The sequence below is a fragment of the Semicossyphus pulcher genome, unplaced genomic scaffold, assembly GCF_022749685.1.
Source record: "Semicossyphus pulcher isolate SPU_LCO1_2020_fin unplaced genomic scaffold, fSemPul1.0.p SCAF_25, whole genome shotgun sequence".
Classification (NCBI taxonomy): domain Eukaryota; kingdom Metazoa; phylum Chordata; class Actinopteri; order Labriformes; family Labridae; genus Semicossyphus; species Semicossyphus pulcher.
Window position 1 is genome coordinate 11241708 of NW_027211699.1, and position 27155 is coordinate 11268862.

The window sequence follows — 27155 nt, forward strand, 5'->3', positions numbered from 1 at the left end:
ATTTCATGAATCTATAACGTGAGAGTCAAGAGGAGTTCATCACACACACAAGAGTGAGAGGTCAAAGGTCAGGAGCCTTTGAGGAAATGGAGGAGGTTTGATTCATAATTCATCAGGACCGAAGAGTTCAGCTCCAAAGAGACACTTAAACCTGCTGCTGATGGTTTTCAACCCAACATGGCCGTCGGAGAGGAACTTAAACCCAGACCTGCTCAGAACCGGGTCTAAATCTGACCTGGGTCTAAATCTGACCCAGGTTACGTCCGATCTTGGTCTAAAGTCAAACAGGACTTCCTGGTGAGGAGTGTTTCAGACTAACAAGCTGACACAAGAAGAATGGGCTCTCTGATTGGCTGTGGCAGCGCATCACATGTCACTCCTGTGAGAGTGGAACCTGCAGACGCTGCTGAGGGAGTCAGAGGCCTGTGTGTGTGTGTGTGTGTGTGTGTGTGTGTGTACAGTAAATACAGAGCAGAGTAGCTCCAGGTTATAAATGTTTAACCTGCTCCTCTGATGGGCTCTTACAGTTTGTCCCTCGGGTGTTGCCGTAGCTGCGTTCAGAGCATGAACCTCTCACACATAAACAGCAAATCCTTTAAACCAGCTGGTTTTTAGTTCAGTGTGTTTGCATGGTGCTTTAAGGAAACAGACACAGCCTCAGAGTCGATGATGAGGAGGAGGAGGAGGAGGAGGAGAAGCAGATGGAGAATAGGGATGGAGGAGGAGGAAGAGCAGAAGTAGGAGGAAGGGAAAGAGGGATAGAGGAGGAGGGAGACGACAAGGAAAACGAGGAGGAGCTGAAGGAAGAAGAGGAAGATGAGAAAGCGGAGGACGAGGAAGAAAAGGAGATAAAGAAGAGGATGGGGAAAAGGAGGAGGAGAAGGAGGAGGGGGAGGAGAAAAGGTCAATGAAAGACAGGGTCTGTGTGTTTGTACCTGTTGTTAACACGTCTGTAATAAATCAACAAGACTGTGTGTGTGTGTGTGTGTGTGTGTGTGTGGTGTGTGCGTGTGTGTGTGTGTGTGTGTGGTGTGTGTGTGTGTGTGTGTGTGTGTGGTGTGTGTGTGTGGTGTGTGTGTGTGTGTGTGTGTGGTGTGTGTGTGTGTGTGTGTGTGTGTGTGTGTGTGTGTGTGTGTGTGGTGTGTGTGTGTGTGTGTGTGTGTGTGTGGTGTGTGTGTGTGTGTGTGTGTGGTGTGTGCGTGTGTGTGTGTGTGGTGTGTGCGTGTGTGTGTGTGTGTGGTGTGTGTGTGTGTGTGTGTGTGTGTGTGTGTGGTGTGTGTGTGTGTGTGTGTGTGGTGTGTGCGTGTGTGTGTGTGTGGTGTGTGTGTGCAGCTGCAGAGTAAAAACATCCATCACTGAGAGCTCTTCATCCTGACTCCAGCAACATGGCCGCCGAGCTTATATTACAACACACACACGCACACACACGCACACACACACACAAACACACACACAGATCAGCACTTGCCTGCTTCGGTTTGATTGATTAGTTATTGACTATTGATCGGTTCAATAGGAGCCTGTCATCTGTTCAATCAGGCACAAACAGGAAGCTGTTCTTTTAACAGGATATTTTCAGATTAAGAGCGCGGAGGGTGAGGAGTAATTGTCATGTGACCACGAACAACACGGTAAAAGATCAAAAACAAATCAGTTATTGAACTCCAGAAACAATTGATCACTTGTTATCATATGACTGTCATTATTATATTGATTAATTATTAATGTGCAGCACTCACATGTTAAACTCTCAGGTTGATGAAGGGTTAATGTCTGCAGTCAGAGCAGGAAATGAGGTCATGAGGTCAGAGGAGGTGATGATAAACAAACAGGAAGAAGATGGTTTATTGTGTTTTAATTGATCCCACTGAACATCACTGTGTCTGTCTGTCTGTCCGTGTGTGACGGTGCTAATAAAGTTCAGCAGATTGAATCTGTAAACATGAGAACACATATGTGTACATGCGTGTGTTTATAAGCAAATTAATGTGATTAACGTGACTGAGTGAACACACAGCCTGCAGCCCTGCACACACTGAGGGGGGAGAGAGAGGGAGGGAGGGAGGGGGAGAGAGAGAGAGGGAGGGAGGGGAGAGAGAGAGAGAGAGAGGGAGGGATGGAGGGGGGAGAGAGAGAGAGGGAGGGAGGGAGAGAGGAAAGATGGAGGAGGGAAGATGGGGGATGGGGGATGATAGAGATGGAGAGAGACGGAGGAAGAGGGCGAGCGAGCAGTGCATACAGCAGGGTGGGGGAGGGGAGAGAGAGGACAGTGTTCTGCTGCTGCTGCACTGTAAAAAATACACGTTACAGAATCGACAGCGACGGAAAAGAAGAGAAACAGATGTTCAGATGTTAAAACGTCTCATCAGAGCGACTCGAACACAATTCATCATTTAATCCACCAAAATGACCAAATGTATTAATGTGTTAATTTAACGACATTAAATTAACTTTGAATCAGATTGTTTTCAGACTCTCGTGACGCTCCAGCTGATTCTTAGTTTACATTTAAAATGATCAGTGATGGTGAAACACACTGTCGGCTTCTGTCACTGCTTATGATCATGTTTAAACATGCTTATGCTTATTATCTTTATTATTATTATCTTTATGATGTGTTTTATGTTTTTACTGAGAAGCTAACTTCCCCTCAGGACGATAAATGTGACGTCAGAGTTAAACGTAAATATATTTCTTTATGCTGCACATGAAAATATCAGGTGTTGCATTCACTCCCAAGTTGTTATTTAAGAGATTGTTTAAATAAATAATTATTTTAAATATATTATCCTGAAACACATTCTTCATTTCTACTCTTCAGACTTTTTAAAAGTGAGTTTATTTTTTTGATTTAATAAAATAATCTGCCAAAAATGAAAGAACTGCTTTAAATTACAGGTCAAAAATAAAGTTAAGAAAAGAGATTTTCAAAATAAAACACATAAAAATCCAAATGATCTGAAAAAAGAGGAACTGTGTTTTTTACAGTGTATTCAGCCTGCGGGCGTCTGACGGACTGAAGGTTACATCTGCCCAAATATCTCTTTACAGGAACACATCATCATCATCATCATCATCATCATCATCATCATCATCATCCATCCATCCACTCTTTCTTTACTCCTTCCTTTCTTATTCCCTTTCTTACTTTTCTTTTCATTCTCTCCCTCCTTTCCTTCCTTCCTCTCCTTTTTTTACTCCCCCTCCTCCCATCCTTTGACCTTATTTCACCCATCTCCTCCTTCCTCCTGCTTTCTTCTTATTCTCTCTCTTCCTGCTTATTTCCTTATTTCGGATTATTTTTGTCTTTTCTTTTCATTTTCATCCCCCCCCCCCCCTCCCTCCCCCTCTCTTGTCATGCAGACTTAAATCAGGACGGTGACCTCAGGTGTCAGAGTGTGTTTCTGATGCCAGCTGAGTGTGTGTGTGTTTTTGCATGCATGGATACACATTGTGTTTGTGTGTGTGTGTGTGTGTGTGTGTGTTAGCAGCAGACCATGCCAGCAGCAGGGCGAGTTACCCACAATCCTTTGGGATCTCTGGCTCTACCCAGAGTCCATCTGTGCTCTCTGTGACCGCTCGCTGACGTTTCCTCACATAAAGTCACTTTTTAACATCAGATTTTATATCTGTAATCTTTGATTTTATAAAAGTTTCTGATCCGTGGTGCGTTCACTGCCTCCACGACAAAGCTCTTTAAAGAAATCTTTCGCAGACACTCAGATGTCTGATCCTCTTATGAGCACATGAATGCACCATGAGTCTGCCGAACACAGACGAGTGTGTGTTGACGGATGAATGAGTTTAGATTCATTCAGACTCGGTGAGTTAAACTGTCCACACGTCTCCTCCACAATAAAATAACGACGACAGAGAAACAAGCAACACTGCGGCTGCGCTGGTTCAGCTCAGCTGGTAGAGCAGGCGCCATGTACAGAGGCTACAGTCCTCCGCGCTCTGACCGCAGGTCGACTCCCGGGCTGCCCATCATTGGGTGCATGTCACTCTCTCCTCCCCACAGCAGCAGCAGTCAGCGACTCTGTGCTTCCAACTATGAAGCTGAAGGAACCGCTCTGCCGTCCGTTTGGCACCAGCAGAGCTCTGCGGTCACGTTAGTGATAATAAATGCACAATGTCCGACTCGCAAAAAAACACGTCAAGTTTGCGATCCTTAAAAAGCAACGTCGAGATAGATTTTCAAATAAAGCTCACCGACAAATGTTTTATGTTTTTTGACCTTTAGACGTGTAACAGTCATCGACACGCTTTGTTACTAACATATGTAGTTACATATCTTAAGTTACGTAGCTAATGTGCTGAATGTGTTGTAGCTAACACACACGTAACACACAGGAATCGAACCCTCGCCTCGTAACGTTCACTCTGCCACTATCTTTGCACACATGCAGCTTTGATTTGACCTATGACCTTATTTGGTTCTGTTCATAGTTCTGCACTAAACCAACAGATGAGCTGCATGTGTATGATGCAAGACACCTGATTCTGATGGCCCAAAGTCTGGTGTTCATTTGACCCACGCACCCAAACGCCTCACACTGCAGGAGCTACATTATTATATTATATCTGACTCATTTTCTTGACAAACGATTATTAATTACCGTGATAGTTTCATTTTTCCCTGTCGATCTAATCATCAATAACAGATGTGTGAAGCTCGACTCAAGTTTAACTGCTGAGACCGTTTTTAATCACGTGGGGGAAAGAAATACTTCATCCCTCTTGACCAGCTGTTCAAAGTACACAGAGAGCATATAAACAGACGACATCATACCCTAACACACACACACACACACACACACAGTCTGAACTTCTTCCTTTATTTCTCTGCCTCTATAAATAAACGGTCAGACTGCCGTCGACTTGTTCTCTGCCGAGGAGACGCCAGAGGGACGAACGCAGGACACAAAGAGACGCAGGGACGACAGCAGGAGAGAAAGAAAGAGAGAGAGAGAGAGAGAGAGAGAGAGAGAGAGAGAAAGGGGGCTTTAATGGGGGGTCGGTAATGGACGGGGGAATGAGTGTTTTTTCACTCAGGACAGACTCAGACTTCAGGACCGATTTATCCCTGATTCAACCCCTCGACCATTGGAGGAGCTTGGTGGGATGTTCGGGGTCATCTGAAGCTCTGAAGGTTCACAGGTCCGGACTTCAACCTCCGGGCAGCTCGCAGATTCATCGGAGCCGTACGACAAATTTCAAACATGTTTCATATTCAGGATTTAAAATCTGGATCATCACGTCACAACTTCCTGAGCAGGACCACAACAGCCAATGAGAGAGACAAAGCAGCTGATGGTGTTTCTGAGCCTTATGCTAACGTCAGCTAGCATGTTAAAGACTTTAGTGTCTTCTCTACAGCGTCACTAGAGTCTCTGCTTCGCCCTGAGATCACGTGAGGCAGCACGGCGCTCACACACAATCATCTTAATAACATCCTGTCGTGAGTAAGGCTCTGTGTGTGCATGTTGAAACAATGATAGAAGAATATCTGTGAAGTTTGTCCGGCTTGTTTCAGCTGCTCAGTCTCAACAGGTGCAACATTTCCCTTCATAAATAACTTGATAACTTAAGTCATACCGAGTGACACAAGCAGACCTGCATCCTGTCGTGGTTCTGCTGCAGCTCTAAACACCTCATGAGGACGTTCAGCTGATCATAAGATTAAAAGAATCCAGACCAGGTGGGAACAGCAGGTAAATGTTGGACTCTAACTGGATTTATTAAGATACAAACCTCTGTGACCAGAGAGGTACGAGGTTTTCATCTGACAGTGAGCATGTGCTGGTATGAGGACACACACACACACACACACACACACACACACACACACACACACACACACACACACACACACACACACACACACACCACACACACACACACAAGCCGCCTGCCAGCCGCCACCCGGCAAAAAGAAGAAGATTATGTATTGATTCCATGACTCATTGCATCCTGGGAAAACAGTTAGATTACCCAGAGTGCCTCAGTGCTGCAGGCTCCTTCATCGCACTGCTGCTGCACTGAGAGGAGGGGGGAGGGGAGGAGGGGGGGAGGATGTGGACGTCTGTGATTATTTTATTCTAATAACTTATCAATGATCATTCTATGACGATTATCTTTACGTTGTTGAAATGTTCGGCGAGTGTCAAGTTTCTAACGATGAAAAATATCTGAACATTATTTAATGTTTAAAATCTAAGTTCAGCCGATGAAAGGAACAAAGAACATTCCATCATTCCAACCAGCGGGGAACGTCAGGAACGTTTTCTCTTTTACTTCAAAGTGCCACAAAAACATGTGTGAAACAAAGCGTGGAACTGTGACATCATTTTTATTTCATGTGAGATTTTTAAACTCAAACTTAAATGTGATCAATTTAAATAGAATCCCAGTGATCAGCAGATTTACTGACTGACAGCTCAGCAGACCTGATTGTTCTGTAGTTTAGTTCAGACTGAAACTTTCTCCTGAGATTCTGCAGAAACACATTTTACTTCTAATCGTGTTACAAATCACTTTAAAGACGTGACAACGTTACGGTTAACTTCCTTTAGAGGGAAATTTCTTAAGGTTAGAATGAAAATAAAGTCGTGGTTTGAGGACAGATAAGAGGAACCAATCGCGTCATTATGTGTCGTCATGTACTGAGACCACTAATGCTGTAAATTTTCTGCAAAACACGAAACACGGATCTGCCTCACTTCTCTTCATCCGAGCATCAACGTGACAACATGTGGAGTTCCCCAGGGCTCAATCCTGGGTCCTCTGTTTTTAACATTTTATTATCTAGCAATCATTTTTTTGTTTTAATCTTTTTATTGTCTTTTTTTTTTTATCCTTTGAAGTTGTGTTTAAATATTTTCATCTCAGGTTTATGTCTCTGAAAGCTGTATTATTCTTTAAACAACCAGATATCGTGTCTTTCAGTGTTTCCTGATCATCTGTTACCCCCCCGCCCTTCCCCCCCGCAGCACATCTGACTGGGCTTCAATAAAGTATTGATCCTGCATTGATGAATCACACCAATAAGCATCACAGCTGTGCAGCACAATCAGAGCTCCTCCGCTGAGCATCGATCGCAGAACGTGTTTAATCTGTGATTTATTTCAAGCTGCTGGTTTTAAGTGTGACAATTATTTTTGTAAAACCTGACATCTGTGTTCGAATTCACTTTATTTAATTTTATACAATCTGTGAAGGTAACTTCTTCGTTTTTCAATCACAAATTAATTTTTCCCTTTCATAATATTTTCTAAATTTCATCCAAATCATGTTGAATAAGTTTTTTAATGTGATTAAATTCACACGTTCACAACCATTTTAAAGCTGCAGTGAATGTAAAGGAACCTGCCTGTGAGCGAGCTTCTGAACGAGAGCAAACAGCTAATTAAGAAGATGAAGCTGTATCGGTTTATCGACTCATGTGAGCTGAACACACACAGGCAGACACAGCGATACTGTGAGACGCACACACGTGTGTCTGCAGGCTCAAAGATATTTGATGCATTTATTTACAAAAACAACAAACAGGTCAGAGACGCACAAAATAAAACACACTCAGTATCTTAAAGCTCTAGCTCTGAGCTAAACGATGCTAATGCTAAGCTAAAATGAACCATTTGAAACCACAAACTTTCCTTCAACTTCAAATCATCATTATAGTTAGGCAGCGACCTCTAGTGGCCAAGTATATTATGACGGAGTCAGAGGTCATTAGGGGAGACCAAAGTTCAGTCCTGTGTGAAAATGTAACGCTGACTTTAACGTTGGTAGCTTAGCGTTGCTAACTTCACGTCTGTTAGTGTCTCAGCAGTTTTGGTGCCTAAACACAAACTGAACTTTGACCAGATGTTTGACATTTTATCTGCTTTGAACGTGTCGGCATGAGGACATGTTACCTGCCATGGGTGAAGGTGCACATTTAGGAAACAAGGGTAGGAACAAATGTTCTTTATGGTCGTATGAGCTGAAAATTCACCTGTAAACCACAAAGACAAACAGCTAATTCAACACTGACTTCCATAAAAATACGTCAAACTATGTTAAAGTAAGAAGTTTTGACATGATAAAAACATGTACCAAACATGGATGCTAAACTGCTCTCTGTGCTAAGTTAAACCAAGCTAAGCTACTTAATCTAAAACATTTCATCCCAATAATCCAGCAGGGTTCGAGTCAGCAGGATTCATGCTGAAGTTTACCGACAACATTTAAACACACCAACTCTAAACTTGAAACCAGACCGGACTGAAGCCAGGCCTCCGACACGTCTCGTCCTCCGCTCTGCTGTCACGCCTGTACGATCGGCGGCTCAGATGATAAAGATAAGTGACTCACTTCCTGTCCCTGTCTGTGTTTAAACCTGCACACACACTCTTAATGGTTTCATTCAATCATACAGGCCTCACCTCTCTAACTGGATCACCTGATTTACACTCCATTCACTCATTCATCTCTCTGGCCTCTGCCTTCAGATGAAGCATGAATGTTAACAGTTGTCATATGAACACATGAGTATCTGTGTGTGTCTGCTCTCATCGCACAGCAAGTCTAATTTCTTTCCTCCTCTGTTCAACATCTACAGGCTGACACCTGCTCAGATCAAACAACACAAAGAGATGCTGACCAACGTCATGCAGACAACACGCTGATTTATCTAAAGGTATAACCAGGTGCAAACGCAGACTAACAAACAAACAGATGTTACTGAGAGTTAATGACAATAAACAGGGTGAACGGATGCTGAAATGACGACATCATGATGCAGGTTTGTAAAAAGTCTGAGTTCAGCTTTGTCAGGTCTGTCTGCAAGACGAAGATGAAAATGATTATTAAATCAATTTACCGTGTTCCTGAAACATCGTCCTGGTTCCACTTCCTGTTCCCCTGAGAGAGGCAACATGCTACTGAGTGTGTGTGTGTGTGTGTGTGTGTTTGCAGACTGCAGGTGATAGTGACCCAAATTGTTTCATTGACACAGATATGATGACTTTTTACACGTGAACGTGAAAGTTCCACTTAAACATTTGCTGGGATCAGATTTGTCTCCCAGTTTCCTCCTGAGGATCAGGTGCAGCGTGACCTGGCTGAAAACAGCCCGTCTGACACAAACAGCAGACTCGTGTCAGAATGAGTCCGTGACAAGTCTTGAGTCAACTGAAGCGAGTTGAAGTCAGTAAAAAACATGTTTAATCTTTAGTCATTCAAAACAAGTCGCAATCTTGTCCGAAGTCCAGCAAAACAAAACAGGTCCACTATTCAAAAACAAGTCCAAGTCATTCATACAGGTCCGAGTCGAATCACGAAACAGAGTCTTGAGCCATTTGAAAATGAGTCCAAGTCCTTTGAAACGAGTCCATGACAAGTAGAGAAATAAAAACACCTTCAGAACAAGTCCAAGTGTTGATTTAAGTCCTAGTCATTTAAAAACAAGTCCGAGTCAGGTTTCGAGATATTTGTAAAACGAGGCCAAACTTCAAAGTCATTTTGAAACGAGTCCAAGTCCTGTCTGAAGTCTCACAAAACTAAAACAAGTCCAATACTGAGTAATACAAGTCCAAGTCATTCAAACCGGTCCGAGTCAAGTTTTGAAATAATCCAGTGAATCCAGTCATTTAAAAGTCCAAGTCAGAAGTAATAAAATCCATCATCGTCCACACCGAGACGACCCGTCACATTTGATTAAAGTCATAACCAAAGTTTACAGACAGAGCAGGTCCAGACCTGTTTATATTATCCCAGCTGTCATTGGGCGAGAGGCAGGGTCACACCTGGACAGGTCACCAGCCAATCACAGGGCCGACACATAGTGACAGACAACCTTTCACACTCACAACAAGCATGCGCGAAGAGAACATTCAAACTCCACTGCGTCCGGGACTCGAACCAGGAACCTTCTAGTTGTGAGGCGACGGCGCTAATCGCTGCACCACCGTTACAAAAGTAACAGTGAAGGCTTTCGAGTATTCTGCGTATGAACACTTCGTCCAGTGGTGTTGGGGGGGGCTGCCCCTCGGACTCGGCGGGGGGGCGGCCCCTCTCATCCTGCGTGTTTCCTCACAGTCATGTTTTTTTCCGTGCTCTTGTGAGTATGAGGTAACGTTAGCACACAGCTCGGCTTCCTGTCAGGCATTAGCTGCAGGAGTCTATTTAAAGGAAGTGCACACTCGGGCTGAGGTGAGGCAGAGTTTGTGCCACTTAGTGTAGCCATCTACCGACCTTATAATGCCTTAATTCAATTCAATAACTGCCTGTAATGACTTCGGCCCAAGACTATTTATACTGCGTCTCCTTCACTGGGTCTAAAACAGGACCGCTGCACAGATACACTCTCACAGAGCAGAAGGAGCGAAGTATTCAAAGGGTTTCACGGCAGACAAAACATTCACACACTCACTCAGCGTTTCAGGACTAAAGGCATTATAACAGAGTGTAATCAAATGTTCAGCATGAGGAGAAAGCTGAGACCACACAGAGTCTGCAGCGGTGGAAGGAGTCGCATCATTAACATGATTCTACAGCTCATCAAAGGGGGTTTAAATATCGTATTTACTTAAATCATCATCAGGGCCGTTATTTACCTCCACCGCAGAGTACCAGGCCGTTATTAACCTCCACCGCAGAGTACCAGGCCTTTATTTACCTCCACCGCAGAGTACCAGGCCGTTATTTACCTCCACCGCAGAGTACCAGGCCTTTATTTACCTCCACCGCAGAGTACCAGGCCTTTATTTACCTCCACCGCAGAGTACCAGGCCTTTATTTACCTCCACCGCAGAGTACCAGGCCTTTATTTACCTCCACCGCAGAGTACCAGGCCGTTATTTACCTCCACCGCAGAGTACCAGGCCTTTATTTACCTCCACCGCAGAGTACCAGGCCTTTATTTACCTCCACCGCAGAGTACCAGGCCTTTATTTACCTCCACCGCAGAGTACCAGGCCTTTATTTACCTCCACCGCAGAGTACCAGGCCTTTATTTACCTCCACCGCAGAGTACCAGGCCGTTATTTACCTCCACCGCAGAGTACCAGGCCGTTATTTACCTCCACCGCAGAGTACCAGGCCTTTATTTACCGCAGAGTACCAGGCCTTTATTTACCTCCACCGCAGAGTACCAGGCCTTTATTTACCTCCACCGCAGAGTACCAGGCCGTTATTTACCTCCACCGCAGAGTACCAGGCCTTTATTTACCTCCACCGCAGAGTACCAGGCCGTTATTTACCTCCACCGCAGAGTACCAGGCCTTTATTTACCTCCACCGCAGAGTACCAGGCCGTTATTTACCTCCACCGCAGAGTACCAGGCCTTTATTCGAAACAAGCTCATACAACACGCAGGGCTTTATTTCTAACCCCTTTGTTTGAGACGTATATCTGATCAGATTTGTTAATGAAGTTTCTATTTCTCAGTTTATACTGTTAATGTTACCTCATTCCACAGTTAATACAACACTTCCTGTATCCGTCCTGGCCTTTATTCGACCCTGGATTATTAAAGGGAATATAGTTTATCCGTCTGAAGGAGCACTTCATCCTTCATCACTTTTGTACAGGTGTAGTGAAGTAAACTCTGTTATAATCATGTCAACAAAAGAGGAACAACTGCAGAAATCTGTGGACGTTAAACTGAATGAGAGACTACAACTCCCAAGGTGCATTTCACTATCAACCAATCACAGAGCTAAAGCAAAAGCTTACAGTAAAACAGGTTAACGTTCTTATTCTGGGGTTCATTTTGAATAAAGAACATTTTTTATTACCAGCTGCAACAACTAAATATTATCTGACTGAAACCTCTTACTAACTCCTCCTCTAAAGCAACAGCAGCTAAGGCTCATGGGTGCTGTAGTATTTAATGTGTCCATCAGAATACAACTCAAATTTCCCAAAAGCAGTTCATCAGCAAATCATAGATCCACATGATGAAAATAAGACATTTAAAGGAGGACTTAACGAAACAACTTTAAATTCTTCCTCCCAAAACACCACTTGTGTTTGAATCTGCGTTAATGAAAACATTCTGACTTCCCGACTGCAACATCATCTGACAGCTGCGATTTATCTGTCTTATCAATTAACGTTAAAGCTAATTTAACGCAGTTTCATCCGGAGCTCAGATCATCATCACTGGAGAGGAAAAGTAATCTCTCGCTTCCTGTCGCTGTGACATCAGCATGACATCACTGCCCCGCCATCCGTCTGCAGACGAGGGTGAACCTGGCCTGTATTCACCCAACATAGAAATAATCATCCTGCTTAATCAACTCCCTGATTGGTTAAAATGACGACCTTCTGATTGGTCGAACTTTAAGAATAATATTTAGAAAGTGAATCGGTAAAGTAGAAAGGCCTCACAGGCTGAGAGGAGAGGAGGATGTTTGCTGCTGTTACGAGCCTGCTCACTGAGCTCTGGAGGGGGGAGGGGTGCATCTATAATACATGAGCACCCACACACACACACACACACACACACACACACACACACAGATAAAACTCACACACACAACCGAAACAGGCGAGAAGGCAGAGACGATCTCAGGGCCATTAAATGGAGATGCTGTCATAAATCACATGACCAGCCTCCTACTGACCAATCTGCCCACACACACACACACACACACACACACACACACACACACACACACACACACACACACACACACACACAAACACACAGGATTGTCTTCAGTCAGCAGATACTGCATGTTCAATATTACATTGGAGGAGGGTGTGTGTGTGTGTGTGTGTGTGTGTGTGTGTGCTCTTGTACACCTATCGTTTTGGGGACCGGTTGTTACGCCTGCAAAGTGAGGACCTGATTGATCATCTCTGGACATTGTTGCTAAAATAATTTGTAAAGTAAAGATTAAGTTTAGCAAATCAAGACTTTTTTTTGTGTGTGTTTTGTTTCAGAAAAATGAAGGCCTTTTGGTATTTACACTTATAATATTTAATTTATGAAAGCAACAACATTTTTGGAAAGTAGGATTTTTTTCAAAAAGAGGTTCTTTCATTTTTATTTATTGATCATATTTATTTAAAGCAAGGATATTTCAGGGACATGAAAATATTTGAAAAAGAAAAGAGGGCAACTGAGAAAGGAACGTGTAATTATAAATCTTTTTTATTTAATTGGACATTTTTGAAGAAGGGGGGGAGCGTCGTTATTTTGTGAAAGTCGGTTTTGAAAGATGAGTAAACTTAAGGGCGAGGATTTCCTGATGGATCCGTCTATTAAAAGACCTTTTCTTACCTTTGTTTCATTTTAATTGAAAATATATTAAAATATGCTTCTTTTATATGTTGGAATTTCCTTTTATGTCATATTTCTTGGTGTAAGGTTCAGTGAATTTTCTCGTTGAAAGATGCCGTACAAACTTTTTTCAAGGCTGCAATTTGCCACATCTTTAAAGGGCTGACGGTAAAGATATTTAAAGTTTTACTTTTATTTGTGAGTTTTTCCAGTTTTCTCTCATAAGTACAAAGGACAAGGACAAACTGCTCCTCTACACACAGCCCACTTCCCAGTGACATAAAGCCAAACATTACTATAACAATAAAGCAGAACTAACAAACGACGAATGTGTGACTTAAACAAACAGACTCAAAAAATGAAATTAATTAAAAAACAATTGACACTCTAACTCGTGCTCTCAATGCAGCTCTTACCTAAAGGTGATAAATAGCATTTTTAAACACTCGACGGTTGTTGCCTCTTCAGGTATTTTTAACGCTTAATTTCTGAGGAATATAATAAAATGTTTAAATTCGGTTTGGAGTCAGGTTAATGGAGACTCTGGTATTTATATGATAACTAGGGCCCTCACGAGTATGGAAGTACTCATGTGTGCGTTTGTGTGTGTGGACTAATTAAAGGAGAAACTCTAATTTGACCACAATCAAATCTTAACAACCGTTTCTCACCTCTGGGTGAGTGAAAGCGTTAGAGCTGAGAACAACAGAAAACACAGCACAGAAATACCACACAGAAAAAAATAGCATATAAAGGGATAATAATGAATAATTATTTATGCTAAAGCACCCAGAGAACATCCAGAGAATATTGAGAGAACATCCAGAGAACATTGAGAGAACATATAAGCAGAGAATAACGTCACGATGTGAAAGTGACCTCCTGTGTGCCCGCAGTAATGGTGTAATGGTGACTTTGCCCTTGACTTGGCTGAAGGATGGCCACCGGCAACCACACACACACACACACACACACACACACACACACACACCACAGACCTTCAGACTCATGAGCTAGCTATCATTAGCATCAGCCTGTAGCCAAAAATACGTTTTCAGAGACAACACCACCAGCTTCTTCCAGCCAGCTGTATCCTCGTACATTCAGATACGTGTTTGAGAACGTTCAAATGGTACAAATATAAAGTGTCAACCCCATGAAGCTAGTGAGACAGAGCAGCAGTGATGAACCAGGGGCCACGTGGAGCCAAGAGTCTGATCACCTCAGCAGGTGATTTCACTGATCACCTGCAGCTCAGTGTGCAGTCTGTTGCTGCTCCGGGTGACATAAGGTCGAACACATTTAGTGGGACATGATTTAATTTAAGAGAATCAACAGCGCAACAAATACAGCCCATTGTTTGAGTGTGCGACTGCTGACAGAATCAGGTTAACAGCCAAGTTTGTTTTTACATGAAAAAGGTTTTCCTCCCGTTCTGCTGCATTAAGGAAAAAATAAATATAGAGAATACTTAAAAAACCAAAAGGGAATAATCAAAATATAGAATAGAGAAAAAAAAACATGATGGTGCTTTAATGCTCAGAGGAAACAGAAGCTGCAGTTCCTCTGGTGTCCACTTGAGGCTGTCTCCAGCAGTGAGTCAGTCCCCATAGAGCCCCATGTTAAACTTTACAGCAGAAATAAACATGTTTACAGCCTGGTACAAAAAACAGTTTGGGTCTCTATAGCTCATTTCTCTCTTCATGACAACTGTACGGGGAGAATCTTTATACAGCTCACCTGTTTACATTATATTAAGGCTTACAGTGATGCAGCATTAGGGGCGTGGCCTCTTTGAGTGACAGGAGGGAGCTGCTAGTTTTCTGCTAGGTGTCACCTCAGCTAATTCAGTCACTGAACATAACCTCTCGTCCAAATGTGGTCACTTCTGGCTCCAAAAAAACAAGATAGTGACGCTACAATAACAAACTTCAGAACACTACACCAAACAAAAATAAAGAAAAGGTTTTAAAATAAACAGACGACTTCTACGTGACTACATGAATCAGGACAAATCAAAGGTCACAGAGATGCAGCACATAATGCTAACTAGCTAACAGAGGCTAACCTGACAATTCCCCATTGACTTCTATGCATCTGATCTTTTCACAGCAATTCTTTAACAGGAAATTAAGTTTACCTTGCTTTAAATTAATAGATAAATTAAGTTAAATGTCTAGTCTGCTGCTTTTTCTTTAGAAAAGAATTGAATGTAGAAAAAGTTATTTTGTTTCAGAATGATTCTAATAAAGACACAAAAAACTAAAGCTGTAAAAGCCTCTGCAGAAGCTTTGTAGAACTTTAATTTGAAAGCTTCGGACTGCAGGAAGTGTCACACTGCTGGTGTCAAGGTGCCCTTGAGCAAGACACTACTGAGAGAACAGAGACAGCAGCAGCAGGCCTTCTGTCTGCAGCAGGTGTGTGTGTGTGTGTGTGTGTGTGTGTGTGTGTGTGTGTGTTGGCTCTCTTGGTAAATAAAGGCAAACAAACACTAAAGCAAACACACACACACCCACCTGGTGCCTCCAGGAGGACACAATGAACCACAGTGACTGCTGTCAGGCTCTGACCACATCTATTCTCGTCTGTTAGTGGAGACAAGGCCGATCAATAAACTCCGATCACATCTTCAGTTTTACTCTTTCATTCTGCCATAGTTTGATCTTTTAAATCCTTTAAACAGTTTTCATTGAATCAGTAATGGAAAGTTTTTGTATGTTCTCATCCTTTCTTTCACAAACATGTATTTATAGTTTTGTTCTCATCTTCATTTATAACTCTGACTTAAAGTTGGATCTGCCCGCCTCCTTTATGACTCATCATTTCCTGTTTGTATTGTATTTGTGCTGTTTTGATGTTTAATGATACTGAAAGAACTTATTGTTTTTAAAATCATACTACAAATTAAGTTACTCTATTATTTTCAATCAATTTCACCAACTTTAGACTGAAGTTTATTTAAAGGAACTACATTAAGTCATTTCAATGATGTGTTATTTGTAGGAGACAAACGTGTAAAGGCCGGTTTTATTCAGTTTGTTCTCTAATTATTAAATATTATGAATGTACAGATTGTTTTATCAATTACTGTCTTTACTGGCAGAAAAAAAACTGAAAATCGATTTGTTATGAAAATACTTTATTACTGACATTGTGGGGACTGTCCCTCCTCTGGGTCCCCACAAAACACACGGTCCTCACAAAGCACACGGTCCCCACAAAGCACACGGTCCCCACAAAACACACGGTCCTCACAAAGCACACGGTCCCCACAAAACACACGGTCCCCACAAAACACACGGTCCCCACAAAACACACGGTCCTCACAAAGCACACGGTCCCCACAAAACACACGGTCCTCACAAAGCACACGGTCCCCACAAAGCACACAGTCCCCACAAAACACACAGTCCTCACAAAGCACACAGTCCCCACAAAACACACGGTCCCCACAAAGCACATGGTCCCCACAAAACACACAGTCCCCACAAAACACACGGTCCCCACAAAACACACGGTCCCCACAAAGCACACGGTCCCCACAAAGCACACGGTCCCCACAAAACACACGGTCCTCACAAAGCACACGGTCCCCACAAAACACACAGTCCCCACAAAGCACACGGTCCCCACAAAACACACAGTCCCCACAAAACACACGGTCCTCACAAAGCACACAGTCCCCACAAAACACACAGTCCCCACAAAACACACGGTCCCCACAAAACACATAATTAAGTTAAGGGTGAAGACTTGGTCTAAGGTTAGAGTACGTCTCCACAAATTAATGTAAGTCAGTGTGGTGTAAACATAGCTCTGTGTGTGTGTGTGTGTGTGTGTGTGTGTGTGTGTGTGTGTGTGTTACTGCACCATATCCCATTTCAGTCTCATTGATTATAACAGAAGGGGGTGGGGGTGCAAGTAGGGACATAATTCACCCTCAGTGGTGTCGATGCATGATATAAAAAAGGCCACATGTCACTGCAGCTGTACACACACACACGCACAAACACACACCCACAAACACACACACACACACGCACACACACACACACACACACACACACACACACACACACACACACACACACACGTGAGCAGTTTATTACCCAGCAGCCTCCACTGTCCTGCATTCAAAAGCTGACTAAAGTGATAACGTCAAATTAGACTTAAAATACCAAAAGAACTCATTTTAACATGTTTTTCTGATTATGGACGCATTAAAAGTGTTCTTCACTTTAATGTTGCAGCTGAGTTCATTTTAATGACTTTACTCACTGCTGGTTAGTTTGGCCTTTATTAATATGCCATTATGAATGATTCTGTTTTCATAATTTGTGTAGTAGAGACGTTTAAAGTAACAGAAAGTATCAAACGTTGATGAAAGAGAGTCGACACGCTCAGAAAGTGATCAAACCTGGACAACAGAGAGAGATCGATCTGACTGTGCTGTCACACCAGAGTCTTGGTCGTATTCGGACTTCAGATCCACACAGCAGTTTAACTTGTAATCACCGTCATCATCATTATGTCAGATATCATGAACAATTCAGCAGCCTTAAAACATCCGAACCGAAATATTTCACGACAGAACGTCAGAGTGTGCGAGGACACAGCCGCCGAGTTCACAGGACTCCAGCAGGTGCAATCACACAGAGAGCGGCCGACAGGTGCTTGCACCTTTTTTATTCCAATGTAAGGTTTGTCTACGTTCCTTCTTTACAGTTCAAACTAGTGAACTAAATATGAACGTCGTTACAAACATGTAGAGCATGGTTTTATGTGGATGATTCTCATGCACACTATATTACAGAGTACACAGACAGGTGACAGCTCAGCATGTTAAACCTGCAGACCACCAGTAGCTGACACACCAGGGTCACCTGTTCTGTGTGAAGTGTCTCACCTGTTACAACAACATGTAAGCTCCTAAGTACCTGCTATGAGATGCTTTGGGGTCTACCTTGATGAGACATGTACAGCAGCTACAGATCGATGATGCAGCATCTTTATAAAGTCCTCAGCAGCGACCCTGACTCCCAGTGTTCAGCTTATTCTCTCCAACTCACAATTTGTGGAGCTATGTGAGGGCTCTCCCTATAATGTGGAAGAGACCCGCAGCGACTCGCACCATGCCAGCTGAATCTTTGCACGTTGTCATTTTTAGCTGTGTCATTGTACACGGAGCAGCGCAGGAGCAACAAGAGTCTCATATGCTCCCGAGCGGGCCTTAGCACGCTGCTAACGTAAGCTCGGCTCGTGTCTGTGATGATTTAAGATCCACACGTTGCTGGGAATTGTTCTAATTTATGGCCCTTGTGGAAACTCTGATAAACAAGCGTCTTTCAGGTAAAACATGTGACTCATGGAGGCTGACATAAGAGCGTGATGCAGGGCTGAATCAGAGACTGAACAAAAAGTGGACGTAGCCTCCACTTCTGCATTTTGACTGTCGTCAGGGATTACGCTAACACTAACAGCACTACCAGCTAGGATTAGCATTAATAACACAGTAAATCACAGTAACATTGATCTGAATAGAAATGCTAATTTATAGCTTACGAAACAAGCTCTTTAAAGTATATTACAAAGTGTATTTTAAAACAACCGAACAATAAACATCACATTTTAAGGTCGCAGTGGTAGTGACCTGTCACTCACAGGTAGCCCCGCCCTAACCCCTCCCCTCTTCCTGGTCTGTGTGACTCTCAATGGGAGCATCAGTGACTAAATGAACTTCATGCTGTGTTGAAGAAGAAACTAGAGACTGAGACCATAAAGTCATTAGGAACATGTTTACTGAGGGAATACATCAGGAGAGGAGGAGGAGCATGTTCTCATAGACTTCTATAGGATCACACTTCTTTTACAACCAGTGGAGGCGCCCCCTGCTGGACGTTAGAGAGAAAGCAGGTTTACGACACTTCTGCACTTACCCCCTAAACTAGCACAAACAGCTGAACAGACACGAGCTGCAGACTCGGACAGTCGGCCTGAGCTGACCACAGTGCTGTTCATTGTGCTGCCTCCTTCACTCACGTCCGTCTCTGTGTTCATTCACACTCGTGTGGACTCGGAGACGCTCGGAGGAGGAGAGCAGCAGCGTCACTGTGATGTGGACGATTACATAAAAATATAATTATTACTACCGAGCTGCTGCTGCTGCTGCTGCATGATACAGCAGCATCTGTTACCGGCAGGATTACGTGAGCTGGATTTCACTCCTATGATGGTCCAACATGGCCGACAGCAGAGAGGGAGTCATTAATGATGGAAGAAGCCTTCAAAAAAAGGGGGAGTGGACCGGAGGAACGAGGACATTTAACCATCAAACGAGAACGAGTGCACAGAGAGAGAGAGAGAGAGAGAGAGTGAGAGAGAGAGAGAGAGAGAGAGAGAGAGAGAGAGGGATGAGGAGTGGATAGATGGAGGGATGGATGGAGGGAGGGACACATGGGGGTGGGATAAGGAGGGATAAGATTTAACTGCAAGGTGATAGGTGGAGGGAGGAAATCTGAGAAAGGGATGAAAATGGAGGAAAGCTTAGATAGAGGAGAGAAAAGAAGTGTGAATAAGGACAAAAGGAAAGGATGAAAGAAAAAAGGAATGAAAGAGAGAAGATGGAAAGAAAGGTTAAGAGAGATGATGGGGGGATGGGAGGACGAGGATGAGATGAAGGATTAAAAGGAAAGGAAACGACGTAGGAAGGATGGATTGAGGATGGCAGGATGATGGAGGGATGGAGGAAAGCTAAAATAAGAAATCAGAGAGAGAGAGAGAAGCAGCTGGAAGTAACAGAGGCTTCGCTCCAGCGTCTATACGTCCAAACTGTTTACTTATAATAACAGGATGTCCGCCTACGTCCAGCCGACTCTGCAGCCAGCGAGCAGCGAGCACAGATCTGAGCGCTCCGCGCGACGCTCTACTTTTTACATTTCTCCATAAATGAACCCTGAACAAGTCCAACACTCACACACACACACACACACACACACACACAGAAGTGAATGTTCGTGTCTTCAGACCAGATTCCTCTTATTCAGCCTAAAGTCACACACATGTATCTGCGAGTATTTCCCAGTCCAAACCAACATGTACGAGCTCATTAATATTAATGATTAATAACAGCAGCCTATAAATCAATAAAATTCCTCCCAAGATTAAAGAAACCAGTTGAATCTGGTTTAAGAAGTTTAATGTGAACAATCAGTGCCGATCTGTCTCCCTCTGTACAGACAGGACGTTAGCAGCACATTAGCCGAGCTGTCGCTAACATTAGCTTTAGGGAAGGATTCCTTCAGTGTGCTGAGCCGGGTCACACAGCATGATTCATATCACATTCATACAGGGTCAGTAGTGAAGCCTGCAGCTCTTCAACAATATGTATCTCTTATAATCACACTGTTGCAGGAGCTTCGGCCAACACATATCTGCACGTCTCTTCTCACTGTATTTAGATTTGATTGCACGTAACATTGATATTAAATAATATTACATGTTAAATATTTTTGCTGCTTTGTGTGTTAATGCTTCATGTTCGTACCGTGGAGGGGGGGGGTCTGTGATTACAACTTCATGATTTAAATAAACACTGTTCCGTTTTGTCGTTGGAAGTTTACAGACGTCTCTTTCACAGACGTTTGAAGTCTTTTTGTGCCAGTTTGCATCTCGACACAGACTGTAATTTGTAGTTACACAGTTTGGCCACTAGGTCGACTTGGCTTTGCAGCTTGTCTCACTTCCTGTACGAAGGAACAGACAGAGTCTTTTCAGAGTATACTGTTTGTAAATTCTTATTGAGTATAAAGTACAGAACAGTCAGATCTGTGACACAGCGCGTTTGTCATCGTCCCAACGCTTCAAAATAAGACGCTTTAGGTTCCCCTCTGACGCTGTCATCTAGTCTGACCCCAGGGGGCGACGCAGAGCGTAGAGCTGCTGACCGAGCCGCCGCTCCTACGCTCATGTGAGGAAGGTTTGTGTCTCCTCATCGCACGTTTTCAGCTCTTCACAGGAAGTGACGAGTGATGTGTGAGTCACATGATTCTTTATTCACTCAGTCACAACTTTCACACGGATTTAATCAACCTTCCTCTTTGGTCACATGAAAATGTGCAAAAAACAGGACGATGTGAAAGATGGAAGAGGTATGAAGTGAGGGCCGAATGATGAAAGGATGGAGGAGAGAGGACAGGTGAACTAAGGAAAGGAAAAGAGGAAGCATGTAAACACGACAGGATGATGGAGGGATGGCTGAAGGAGAGAAAGAAAGGATGAAATGAAAGTGAAATATGGGAACAGGGAGGATGGAGGGATGGAGGGATGAAGGACTGGAAAAATAAAGTGGACAGAATGGATAACGATGGAAACAAGACAACATGGAGGGATGGATGAATAAAAGAAGGGGAGGGCAGGAAAGGATGGAGGGATGTAAGATGGAGGAAGAGATCAGAGAAAAAAGAAAAAGAGGGATTCGATGGAGATTTGGAGGAGGAAAGAAGGGATAGAAGGATGGACGAAATAAGGAAAAGAAGAAAAAAGAAGAGGCAGTAGATATGGAGGGGTGGATGAAGAAAGGATGGACAGAGAGGAAGGAAGGAGGACAGAAAATCTGAAAGATGGATTAGAAGGGAAGGAAACAAGGAAAGGAATAAAAAGATGGAGGGATGAAAGATTGAAGTGATGGAGGATGGATGGACGGCAGTGCGGTAAACTCCAGGCGGTGCTGAGCCTGTCACTTTTTAAATGCAAATCACCCACACACACACACACACACACATGCACACACACACACACACACACACACACACACACGCACACACACACACACACACACACACACACACCATTCAGCTGTTGATTTATTGATCCGACACATTGATCAGGTTCTGACCCTCTGAATCTGATCAGATCTATCAGATAGTGTGTGTGTGTGTGTGTGTGTGTGTGTGTGTGTGTGTGTGTGTGTCTGTGTGTGTGTGTGTGTGTGTGTGTGTGTGTTCTGGCTGGATTCTGGTCGTCTCAGTCTGACGCGAACCCATTTGAACCCGGCTGGTGGTGGTGGGTGGGGGGGGATTGTGGAGCTGCTGCAGAGTTTGAGCAGCTGATGTGACCCCCCCCCCCCCCCCCATACCCCCGCCACCCCCCCCCACAATCCGCCCAAACCTCCAGCATCAGCTGTTCGTCAAAGCTCCAGTCTCCGCCGATGCAGAGCCACACAGTCATAAAATGGGTGAGGCTGTGGTACAATGAAGGGGACCCCCCCTCCTCCCTCCCCTCACACACACACACACACACACACACACACATACACCACTACCCCTCCCTCCCCCTCCGCCGTGCAGGAGCGGCAGGAGACGCGCGGTAAAGCAGCAGATAAAGCTGCATCCTGATCATCCATCCCGCCGCGGATCGATCCTCCTCCCTGATCGGGCTGAAGCTCCCACATTCACGCGGCTCTATCAGGGAGGAGGCGCGCGCAGGCTGCAGGATGCGGCCTCGCAGGGGAAAAAAATCACTGCATTTTGGTTCGCGGCTCATTTCAGAGTCAGCCCTCCTCCTCCTCCTCCTCCTCCTCCATCAGGTCATCCAGGCACGCATGCATGGACATGCACGGCCACATTAGCATGGATGAGCGCGTTTTTATTTTTTCAGCCGTTTTCCCATCATGCATGCAGCGCTGCACGAGCAGGGCCTCTGCGTCTAAAGCCGCCAAGACGCGGTCACATACCGGCCATAAAAGGTGGAAAATAACGGAAATACACGAGCGCAGGCTGGAACCGTGACCTCCAGCCGGTACACCCCGGCCAACAAACCAAACATCCACCAACACCCAGAATAAATCTCTCTGTGTCTGAGGAGAGCCTCCATTACAGGCTCCATCCTCTCCTCACTCTGCAGCTCCTCCATCACTCTGTATGCACAGCATGAGGAGCCGCAGCTCAGCCTCCTCTCCTCCTCCTCTCCTCCTCCGCACACCTCAAATCAGCTCAAATGTGGCTTTTATCAGCTTTTTTACCGCCCCGTTCTCTGCGCTCCGCTCGCATCCGGATGCAGCGGAGGAGAGGCGGCGAGGCCGATGAGCTGCGGGAGGAGGAGGCAGAGGAGGAAACATGGAGGCCAATATGGATGGACATGAAAATGAAAATTGAGCTTACACTTCGCAGTTCCGCCGTACGGTCCTTCATGGTGTCTCCGCGCCGAGCTGGCTGCTAGAAAACGGAGATTCGGCCCTGGTCCGGGAGGGGAGGGGGGAGGTTTCCAACACCGCGCCGTTCGTCGTTTTGTGCTACGAGATTCCCAACAAGGATTTTTTTCTCTATTTGTCCTCCTCTCGGTTTTTTCCTCTGGTTCGATTCCCTGAAACGCGGAGCAGAGAGATGGAGGGAGGTAGAGCGCGGTGTGACGCGTCTCCGCCTTCTGCTGCTGCTGCTGCTTCTTCTTCGGGGGATTTTTTATCCGTGCGGTGAGGGCGCGCTCGAACCCTCCTCTTCTGCTTTTTCTTCTTCTTTTAAAACGTGCCTCTCCGCCGCTCTGGCTCAGGCTGGCCCCCCTGTCGGTCCGCGGCTTTCTCCTCTTCCTCCTCGGTGCGGTCGCAGTGTGGCCCCGCAGCGCGCAAAGCAGCAGCCCGGCAGGAAGAGCGAGAGAGAGAGAGAGCGAGAGAGTGGGGGAGGAAGAGAGAGAGTAGGGAGGGTGGGGAGGGAGGGAGTTTGGTACTGATGCTGCAGAAAAAGAGAGAGGAGGGAGGGAGGAGCGGGGGGGGCGATGCGGAGGGGATGGAGAGCCAGTGCGCAACCGTCAACTCCTTCCACCCTCCATCTTTACCTGCTGCTGCCTCTCCCCCCCCCGCACCCGCACCCCTCCTCTCTCTCCGCAGCAGCAGGGAGGTTTCTCTGTGTGTGTGTGTGTGTGTGTGTGTGTGTGTGTGTGCGTTTGTGTGTGGGTTCAGGTAAATGAGGATGGGGGAGAGGGGGGAGGATGCACAATCTGTTCATTCTGTCCGTCCATGTGCACATTCACACATTCTGATGTGTCTCGTAGATTTAAATAAAACTTTATTGATTCTCTGGAGGGAAACACGAACTACACGGCTGTATATGAAGTCACTACGATCAGCTCCACCTGCTGCAACATGAAAGTGATGAACACATGAATCCAACAATAATTACCATCCTAACATAAAATAAATATGATTCTGATTAAAGAGTACTTTTACTTCACTAGAGTTTTAAATAAAGGACTTTTACTTTGAAGGGGTGTGTGAGAAATATGGATGCACTAGAGGCTGATAATATCTATGAAGTTTACATGCAAAGATCTCAGCAGTGACTCATGTTGTGTTTACGCCCCCGACCACTAGATGGCACTGCTGTGATCTGTCTTCAGCTGTTTGTCTCCTCTGAAGCGAGCAAGAAGAAATGAGCACATGTGGCTAGCAGACAAACAGAAGAGAAGTGTTACTTTAACAGCCACTAGAAGGCGCTGTGGGAGCCACATCAAACATCACTCATCACTTCCTGTTACATCATTAAAACATGTCGTAGGTAAATAGTTTGACACTTCCTGTTCACACCACAAACATCACACTAGCATTCTCTAAACACAGCCTTTGATGGCGAGTCTAGAAATCCCATTCAAGACAAACTTTATTTAAAAACGTTTCATAGACAGGTGAACAGGAAGTTTGTGTTTCATTATTAAAGCTTAAAGGCTGCATAAGAATAAAAGTTAAATATTGACCTGAAGCCTTCAAGCTAAAGACGAGCAGCCCAGAACATGATCAATAACACGTTCATGTTTCTGATCTCGCTTTATCTTCTCAAACACTCTGAAGTCATATTTCAAACACTTTGTTGTTTGATAAATAAAACTGTGTGTTTATAATATTTGTGTTTGTATTAATTAAACACAATGGAACAGAAAGAGCTGCGTGTTACAGATTCAGGGTTCAAAACATCACCTTGTTTACGATATCACAACATATTTCATCGTTGAAGCCCGATACGCGTCGTATCTGCAGCTGTTCACAGTTTGATCCACTTTGTGTTCGATCCAGAATCAGACAATCAGCCTCACTTTGTTTTGTTTTATCAAAGTGAATTGGATCACCCTGATCCAGAGCCACACTTTAAATGATTATCAAATCCAAATGACCAGCACTCTAAATGGGACTACACACTTTGTCCACAGGGGGCGCCAAAATCCACACAATGAAAGTTCCTCACAGCTGCTTTAAATTAAATATGTGATGTTTGATGTTGATGATCTACTGTACGTCACTGCAGAGATGCAGTAATCAAAAATGGCTTCCGTCTAAACTACACTATAAAAATGTCGAACAGTGTTTGAACAGTGTAAAAGTTTGAGGTTTGATCAGGACACAGGAAGAATTAGGATGTTGTTGAAAAGCTGCTCATGTCACATCTCGATCAGGCTTCAGAGAGCAGGGGACACACGAGTCAAAACGAGTCACTCTTTTGTTCTAACAAGAGTACACATGAAATCACACTGAGCCAACATTCACACCTCCTGTCAGCAGAACCCAGCCGAGCTGCACACCGCTCGGATCAGATCAAACTTTCCTTTAAACTTTAATGTGTTTTTTATATGAATTAAATCTTTATTTAAACACATGAATCATCAAACTTACCTTCAACGAGTGTCCACGGCTCAAACACACTGTTTATCTTCTGTCCGTGGATACTTCTTGGTTAACCTCTGACCTTTGAGTCACATGACCTCAGCTGACCAATCATAGAGCTGCAAGGTGGAGAAAAAGGAAACACACATTTTCTGCCAGCAGGGGGCGCTATCAGCAGGAAGCGATGAGTAACAACATGTGCTGTGACTGCAGAGTGAGAACGAGTGAAGGTGTTTGTTTAAAGGAAGTGAGCTGACAGAGCGCGCTCGTACAGGAAGCACTGAGAGCAGGAGGTCAAACAAGGTGAAGACACACATTCTACATTTCTAACATGCTGCTTTAATGTTTACCATACTGTTTTAGCATTTTAGCATGCTAACATTAGCTTATTAGGAGTAAACTGAGTTTTTGTTTGAAATGCCATACTATGCTAGCAGTATGTCCTGATGTGGCCTAAATGTAGTCTGTAGTATGCAAACGAAAGCTAAATGTGCAGGATGCCAAAAATACCTGGATGTCGTTCTGATTCGGAAAAAATCTCCAGTATGCATCAGACCAGTCTACCTCGCCTACTGTATCCCACAATGCAAAGCGCTGGAGCGTCACAGCGGCGAAGAAATGGCAGACAGGAACAGAAGAGAAGAAGGGGGAGCTATAGCCAAAACCAAACAACAAACGCAGTATGTAGTATGCAGTATGCAGTATGCAGTATTTAGTACGTAGTATGTAGTATGTAGTACGTACACTACCAGTCAAAAGCTTGGACATATTTTCTCATGAAGAGAATGGGAAAGTGTGTCCAAACTTTTGACTGGTAGTGTAGTATGTAGTATCTAGTATGTAGTATGTAGTTTGCAGTATGTAGTATACAGTATGTGGTATACAGTATGCGGTATTCAGTATACAGTATGCGGTATGCAGTATATAGTATGCAGTATGTGGTATGTAGTATGTAGTATGTAGTATGTGGTATGCAGTATACAGTATGCGGTATTCAGTATGCAGTATGTAGTATGTAGTATGCAGTATGTGGTATGTAGTATGTAGTATGTGGTATGTAGTATGTGGTATACAGTATACAGTATGCGGTATTCAGTATGCAGTATGTAGTATGTAGTATGTAGTATGCAGTATGCGGTATGCAGTATGTAGTATGTGGTATGCGGTATGTAGTATGCGGTATGCGGTATGTAGTATGTAGTATGTAGTATGTCGTATGTCGTATGTGGTATGCGGTAT

At 44.2% G+C, this 27155-nt stretch overlaps 1 protein-coding gene across 1 annotated transcript in view; it reads right to left on the bottom strand.

The window, feature by feature from the left end:
• stx1b (syntaxin 1B) overlaps nucleotides 1–23906 on the bottom strand; it is a 65955-nt gene extending 42049 nt beyond the window's left edge. The window contains exon 1 of the mRNA XM_069675952.1: nucleotides 23434–23906. Coding sequence (XP_069532053.1) covers nucleotides 23434–23463 — 30 coding nt within the window. The 5' untranslated portion in view covers nucleotides 23464–23906. The remainder of the gene's footprint in view (nucleotides 1–23433) is intronic.
• Nucleotides 23907–27155: the final 3249 nt, after the last annotated feature.